We start from the raw sequence: 8,092 nt of genomic DNA on the forward strand, positions 1-8,092 counted from the left end.
AAAAAAAGGCTACAGATGGAATAAACTAAAGACTATGGTAAGTATACCTAAAAACTAAGAATCATTCCATTAAGTGCACTACTACAGACATTTCTTAGCTAATCCTCCCAAGGTAAACTGTTGGTTATACTATCAAGCTACACAAAATAGATAGCTCAAGGACAGTCAGTGTCCATGCTGTAGCTGGATTCTCACTTTCTGTCCCCCATACATAACCTATGCAACTCATTGATCACAATGTTTTTTATGGACATGGATATTATGTTTGTTTGTTAATTTTGTTAGTTTTACATTCGTCACTTACTGGTTCACAGTATGTGTTGCATGGAATATGTTCACAGGAGATGACATTCAGTTGAGTGCTGATGTTAACGTCATTAGTGCAGAAGCAATCGTGACACTTATCAACAAAGACTGAGGAATTAGGCTATAAATTTAAAGAAACAAAGGTTCATATATTAATGAAATACGGCATGTGACAGACATTTTTTAATTCCCAAAAAGCCTCTAAACCAAACCATGGAATAGGAATCTATCATGAACATCACTGGAAATATACTTGTCTAATTGTTTATGAAGATAATATAAATAATATTGAATTAAACTTCACATGTGTTTATTGAACTCCTATATAGCAAAGATAAACTCAGATATTAAAAGCTAAGGAGTCATATAAACATATGTAAGAAAATAGTTACTAGACCTTAAAAAAATTATTAGGGATCAATGTCTGCTCAGAATAATCCTTCTTTACAAATCATTTCTGAAAGCATTAAAATTAAAATTGAAAGGAAATACTGACAGTAAGTATGGTTGACTTTCCAAAATGCATAAACACTTCACTCTAAAGCCAAATCTCTCTCTGATATTGACATTTAAAAACAACTCTCTATTCACAGCAACTTTTTCAGAAAATTTAAACATTGTTGAGCTGACAAATCCCTGGAAAAAATTGAAAATTTCTAAAATACTGCTGGATAAACTTCCTTATAGCACTTCTGTTAAAGTATGCTGAATTGCCTTTTAAGCATTTTCAGAGGATTATTGAAATATTCACTTACCAAGAATTCAGCATTCTGATGTACACAGACATTCTTGGGAACTGTTAATAAGAAAGGAGTTAGGCAGTTACATCAGAGAAAAAAAGTCCTTACTCCACTCTAGTCACACTCATTTCTTCCACAGTGAATTACAATGCTCATGCTCAAATACACTGGTTATTCCACATTTCTGGTAGCAGATGTGATGTATGTAAAGTAAAAGAACAAATACTGAATGTGCAACAAGGGAGGAAGCTTTAACCCAATATACATAGTCCAGTTCCCAGCCAAGAATGTCCATGTAACAGTTACAAGAAGTTCCCTGTATCAATTATCAACAATCTATCTTCTCCTCGATACATTAACAAGGACGTATTGCTAGGTTAAGCTGAGACCACAGTCTCAGTTAATTCTATAGCAGTTTCTACAGGCACCTACAAGCAGGAAAAACGCACTTTAGCTACATGAACTCTATCTAATTTCACAGTAGTAATACCACAATATTAGTAAAAAAAAAAGTTAATAGTAACAAATTCATGGAATCTGACTGCTTATTCATGTCTTAATTAGTACTGCATGCAGTCTCATTAAATCTAATACTAAATTACATAATATATAATGCTAGTCATTTAAAACGTATTTCCAAAGGACTTACCACACTGGTACACAGGACAGCACTCATCACTGGGAATATAAGACTGAACTTCAAATCCCAGCGTACACTTGGGGGGTTTGGTTGTGCACAAACTTGTGTTGCATTCTGGGAAAAAAAAAAAAGGAATAACCCAGAAATTACATTAAATCTCAGTTAGGAAAAGGTATTTCTCAGGAATCCCCATTTAAGCAATATTTCTTTGCTAGGAAATATTCCAGACCCTCCCCAAAGAAACAAATTGCACATGGAAGATGCATTTTTCCTAGTGAATCCAGATGCCAGGCTCTGGATGGGGAACTGCACTCTTTTTTTCTTTTTTAATTTTTTTTTTCTAGTACGTAATTACCAAGTGTAAGAAAAGTATCACAACTCTTTGCTAAGAAATCGTGGGTAACTATTACACTACACTCTCTCTCTCTCCAAGATTGTAGGCAACTGTTGAAAAATGAAAACCATACAGCCAAAGAGAATTCTGCGATCCAGCTGAATTTTACTTGAAAAAAATCTGATTCTAAATTCAAGAACTGTAGATACAGTTATGTTGAATCCCAGAATAGAAAATTCCATGTTGTGTCACAGCATTATTAAATTCATTTTTTATTTATTTATTTTTTTTATTTACCACTGGACAAACAGATTTAAGAAAACATATTTCTTGGCTCCCTACTTCATATCTTTGATGCTTAACTAGCTCTTATCCTTTCTGTTCCTGAAGAATAGAGAAAGACTAGAAACAAAAGCATTAACTCACTGCAAGTGACAATGGGGCAGCAGGGATCTTCAGAGTTGACTTCAGTGACTTCATAGAAGCCTTTCCCAGAACAACTCCTCTTATTTTGTTCAGGACATTTGTGAGGTTCACATACAATGCCATTTCCACCTTCCAGGCAAACACAGTCCTGGCAGTCTGCTATAAACTTTTCTCCAAACTGTCATTAAAGAAAATAAAGTGAATGATTGCATAGAAAACAACAGTGAAAAGCAATGAGAAAATGGGGAACCACAAAACTGCACCAGACTACTTTCTTCTCCCCATACTCAACCTCTCCTTGAAATACAAAAGCAAGTGGCAGCATACCTCTCTTGGTATCATATCCAATCCAACACAGCCTGTGAAAATATCAAAATAAATTTGCATTACTACTCAAATAGCAGTAGACATCTTCACTGTATGTTGTATGAATACCACATATAGTCAGATCTATGTTGAATGCATCAGAACAAAACAAAGCACCCAGCTGAAGTAGTAAAACTCACCGCAGGTATTTACACAGACATCCACACCAGAGTCATACAGCATTGTACCATTAGGACAGAAACAGCCTTCCACTTGTTTAACTGAAGTTTCATTATGTGGACTGTATGAGACAAAATGTTCAGAGGAAAACCTTTACTATCACAGGCACACAGAGGAAGGTTAAGCTGAATAATTATTAACTGAAAATACAGGTGCAAATAATTTGTACTTCTGAGATTTAGAAGTTGTCAGTGTTTACATTTGGTTGAGTTGAACAACATAAAAAGTACAGGCATCTATATTTAGGATCAAAAGAATAGTGGTAACAAATGAAATAGTCAATGACAGGAGGTTGGTTGATTTCTCTCAGCAACATATGCTTCAAATATGGCTGAACACTTGTATGAGATGTAACTAACAGTGGAGAAATTCTTTACCTTGACTTGCAGGTTGTCTCTTGAATAGGACCACATGCTCTATACTCTTTATGTTTGGGACATTCATAAGCTGGAATGGGAGAATAAAAAAGAGGAAGAGCTCAATAAGAATATCATACAAAGTTCTCATGACCTTATGGCAAGGAATTAAACATTAAGTACTCATTTTCCTATGTACGCTTGACAACCTTAAGAAGCAAAGAGGTTAAATAGATATCAGACTCATGCAATTTTGCCACACAGCACCATTGTTTACATTCAAGGAGATAAAGCCAGGAAACTATATCTCGATTACAATTTTGTCACAATTTAGGTCTCTTTTGAATAAGTTCTTAAAGGGACATGTATTCCTACCTTCCCATTCTCTTTTGATTACACTAAATAAATGAGTCATCTGCCAATATCTGCAAAATACACAGTTGACTATGTGAAAAAAAGAGACATATCTATTAATACAGATCTTTCTGATACAGTAAATGGATGTATATTTTTGCATTTATTACTCATTTATTACTGCTATTGTTAAAAATACACCTGAAAATAATTTGAAGAAATTATTTATTGGTGTGATTTATTCATGTCTTAATTGCTCAGAAAGAAATATAACCTATCATTAAGACATTATTATAGAATGGTTTGGGTTGGAGGGAGTTGTTAAGATTATCTAATCCAGTTCCCTGACATGGGCAGGTACATTTTTCAGTAGATCACGTTGTCCTGTTAAACACAGCTTTGAACACTTTCAACAATAGTGCAACCACAACTTTTCTGGGTAACCTGATCCATTGTCTCACTATACTAATCATTAAACATTTCTTCCTTATATACACTCTACAGCTATCCTCTTTCAATTTAAAATTATTGTCCCTTGTCCTGTTACTACAGGCCTTGGTAGGAAGTCTTTCCCCATCTTTCTTATTCACTGCCTTTATTTATTGAAAGGCTGCAATAAGGTCTCCCCACTGCCTTCTTCTTCTGGCTGAACAACCCCAGTTTTCTCAGACTCTCTACACAAAAGAGGTGCTTCAACCCTCTGATCATTGTTGCAGCCTTCCTCGGGATGCACTCTATCACACCCATGTCTTTCACATACAAGGCACTCCAGTACTCCAGGAGCAGCATTCCATCACCAAGTCTGTAGTGATATTGGCAATTTTGTTCTGACCCAGATACAGGACACTGCACTTGGCCTCAATAAATTTCATGAGCCCACAGCTCCAGCAAGTTAGGGTTTATCTGGATGGCATCCCTTCCCTCTGGCATATCAGCTGCATCACTCAGTTTGGTATCACCAGCCAATAACTTACTGAGGGTGCACTCAATCCCAATATCTATATCATCAATTAGCATTGGTCCTTTTTCCTAACTACCATGACTTTTCAAATCTGATGGAATGTGGTTTAGCAGCTACATCAGTGAAATAGCTGAAATATAAGTTCAATATAAGATTCCCTTAACACTTCAAGGTAAACGGCCAAATACTTACAGCAAACACCATTGGTATGACTTCTCCAGTCAATGCAGACGTTTTGATCGGCACAGACAGCTGCATAGATCTGCAGACTTGAGCATTCCAGGTCTAAGTCGGGAAGCATACAGCTATCAAAAACGCAAGCTGCATAGTACTTATCAGGCTTAACAACTTGATGGCACTTCTCAAACACACTAAAAATAGAAACATACATCATTATTAGTTACTGAATTATACATAATTTCTTCAATGTGCTAAGCATGTTATATTGTGGTAAAAGTGACACTTCAGAAGATGTGAACAAGGATTATTATTGGCAGATTTCCACTAAGATCATTTGACTAGACTGCTGCCTTCCAACATATTTTACAATATTCTCCTCTCATCTACAATACACCCATGCACCAATATTTTCACTCTAGGAGCTACATGAATATTATGAAGTGTATTCATTAGCTATTTTTCACTTTTTAACTCTGACACTAGGTTCAAAACACTAAGATTTTTTTTTCAGTTGGTCTCTCTTTGCTGCTAAGAGAACATGGTCAAAGACCAGAGAGTAGGACAGTGGCAGGCAGCACTAAAGAATGTAAGAGCATCACGTAAGGCTAATGTAGCAGCCAGAGGGTTGTGAATAAAATCTATCAGCAAAGGATGACATCTTAAAACAGAAAAAGAAACACAAGAAAGCCAAGAAACCCACAGAGCTACAAAAGATAGGAGAGTAGTTAGAAACATTTTTATTGAGAAATGAACTCCAAAACTGTCATCACACTTGAAAATCAAATGCTTATAAACACCAGAGGAATGCATGCCTACCTTCCCCAAAGAAGCTCACAGAGGGAAGATTCTTTGCAAGGCTGTCCTGTTGTTGTGCTAGGTGCTTTTGTAGGAACTAGGCCTGGAGAACACTGTGGTTTGGACGGATCAACAACTTGCCAATGATCTGCCATGGTTTCACAGTTTTCTGCAATATTTCCATTTGGCAACCTGCAGTCATCTGCCATGTTGTTATTGCAAGTGCCTAAAATGGGTACGAGGAAAAAAAATTCACTCACAGATTCATTATCCAATGCCATTCATCTTTATGGCAGGGCTATGATTTACCTGTTTGTAGTTTTCTGAAAGTACAAAAAAAATAAGAACAAGCCTTACCACACTGTCCTTGAGTGTTGTTTCCAAACAGGCTGTAGGGCATTCTGATAGAAAATGACAAGCCATTGAAGGTCACATTCATTTTAAGCTCAGGAATTTCCACTACACGATTTATGCCTGATTCATAGATCTTCAAGCCAAATTTCTTATAAGGCAAAGCCACAGCCTGTTTGTTTACAGTCACCTAGTAAATAAAAGAAAACAAAAAAGAGACATACATTTCATTTGACTTTAGAAAACAATCAACTGTTCATTACTTTGCATTGGAGATAAATTTGTAAAGACTTTTAGTTTATAAGAAATGTCCCTGTTTTTCTTTATGTGATACTGGAAAGCCAAACTTGGCTTCTCCAAGCCAGAAAGCCCTATCAGCCATTAATAAATTAGAATATACTTAGGAGTTTAAACACTCTACAGATTTCTTAGGATGACTAGGGCAGCAAGTACTGCCTAATGCTATCCAGTATACTTACAACCTTCTTTTGTGATGCATTTACATCAAACTAATTCATAATACTCCTATAAGTAACGTTCAATGAAAACTGGACAAATCAAGTCTGAAAACAAACATTTCTCTCTCAATTTTGATCCCCAAAGTTGGGAACAATATTTATCAGTTAAACACATGAGAGTCTCTTCTCTGAAAAATTTAAGAAGTAATACCAATCAAAGCTAGTGACAATTGTTTTTTAAAATGGTTAAGCCCAGTTCTTTAATTCCAATGTCTAGTTTACATTGTGTCCTCCCATTCAAAATCTAATCTTTTCCTTTCTTACACAAGTATCAATTGTAAATTAATTTATTTTATAATCTTAACTCTTAGCCATTCATCCATGTTTATGCATCTGTGAGAGAGAACACACTGCAAATATTTGTAATAAAAAAGGAAAGGAGTTGTTGAAACTTTTCCCAGTATTCAGATTCAGAAAAGCATCCCTTCAATGCAGTACTAGTTAATAATCCAAAATGGTTTAAAATGTGAAACAAACATTCGATTTCTAATTTTCTCCTAATGCTGTGCATATAATTACGAGGTTGATGACTTATTAATATTTCTGTCAAAAAATGAAAAGTAACTTCCTCCAATACCTCTACTTCCAGGGTATTTGGTTTCACTGTTACAATGCGCACTTCCTGAGTCTCATGTCTCACAATGAGTGCTCGTGGACAGGAAACTACATCCCGTGCGTCACAATGGTAGTTATCGATGTAGACACCAAAGTTGTCAACTGTTTTTTCAATCTCTTCCACAAGAACATATGTGCAATTCCCTTGATAGCTGTAGTACAGTCCATCAAAAGTCAAATAATGTGGGTCTCCCCAGCCAGTGCAGTAACCTGCGAAAATATACAGCCAGGTTAGAGACTTACAGTAACATCCAGAATCCAATCAGACTACAAATAAAATCTGTAGGTGTGAGATTCATCTACTCTAACTTAAAGAATTTAAATATTTAAAGTATATCTGTCAATGCACAAGCACTTTTTTAGAACGTACCCAAAATAGAAAAGAATCCAGGGACTTGGAAGGCACTGTTTATCTAACTTATTTCTGAATGACAACAGAGAATAGGACTAATCGTACCCTAGAAGTACCATTACAGATTGCCTAAACAACTAACTTATATGCAGATTTGTAGTCTATAGATGTCTGCATCTGGACATTTACAACCTATCGTAAGAGAACAATTTGTTCTACTGACAAAATAGTTATGTAGAAATGGTGGAAATCAAAGTAAAGTCCCCCAGTTAGCCAAAAAGAACCAATGAAGCACTCTAAACAGACCAACATTGGAAGTCTTAGAGCACATCTTGCACAGTATTTGTCTCCAGTAAACAGTGCTGCTCTTTACAGTTGTACTGTTCCCACAGGCAATAAAATATTACACAGAATATTATACTTACAATCACACTCCCAATGCCAACAGCACTGATCATCATCAATGACTTGCACAGGAGCGAGCCCATTGGAACAGGTGGGTTTAGGAGGTGGCTCACAGATTACTGGAACAATCACAACAGTATTGTTTTCTACACATATAGCCTGGATGCAGTTACACAGCCACCACGATTCACCTGGCTGTATTTGGAAAGAAGT

The 8,092-nt window shown here is 36.0% G+C and overlaps 1 protein-coding gene across 1 annotated transcript in view; it reads right to left on the reverse strand.

Annotated features, from left to right (window-relative positions):
- Positions 1-8,092, reverse strand: part of MUC5AC (mucin 5AC, oligomeric mucus/gel-forming) — a 217,213-nt gene that overhangs the window by 161,552 nt on the left and 47,569 nt on the right. Inside the window, exons 37-48 of the mRNA XM_010711134.3 lie at positions 7,900-8,074; positions 7,085-7,332; positions 5,996-6,179; positions 5,660-5,864; positions 4,856-5,034; positions 3,370-3,439; positions 2,953-3,053; positions 2,774-2,805; positions 2,447-2,624; positions 1,696-1,800; positions 1,062-1,102; positions 305-427 (exon numbers count right to left, since the gene is read on the reverse strand). Of these exons, the coding sequence (XP_010709436.2) occupies positions 305-427; positions 1,062-1,102; positions 1,696-1,800; positions 2,447-2,624; positions 2,774-2,805; positions 2,953-3,053; positions 3,370-3,439; positions 4,856-5,034; positions 5,660-5,864; positions 5,996-6,179; positions 7,085-7,332; positions 7,900-8,074 (1,641 nt within the window). The remainder of the gene's footprint in view (positions 1-304; positions 428-1,061; positions 1,103-1,695; positions 1,801-2,446; positions 2,625-2,773; positions 2,806-2,952; positions 3,054-3,369; positions 3,440-4,855; positions 5,035-5,659; positions 5,865-5,995; positions 6,180-7,084; positions 7,333-7,899; positions 8,075-8,092) is intronic.

This window comes from Meleagris gallopavo, chromosome 5 (assembly GCF_000146605.3).
Source record: "Meleagris gallopavo isolate NT-WF06-2002-E0010 breed Aviagen turkey brand Nicholas breeding stock chromosome 5, Turkey_5.1, whole genome shotgun sequence".
Lineage (NCBI taxonomy): Eukaryota > Metazoa > Chordata > Aves > Galliformes > Phasianidae > Meleagris > Meleagris gallopavo.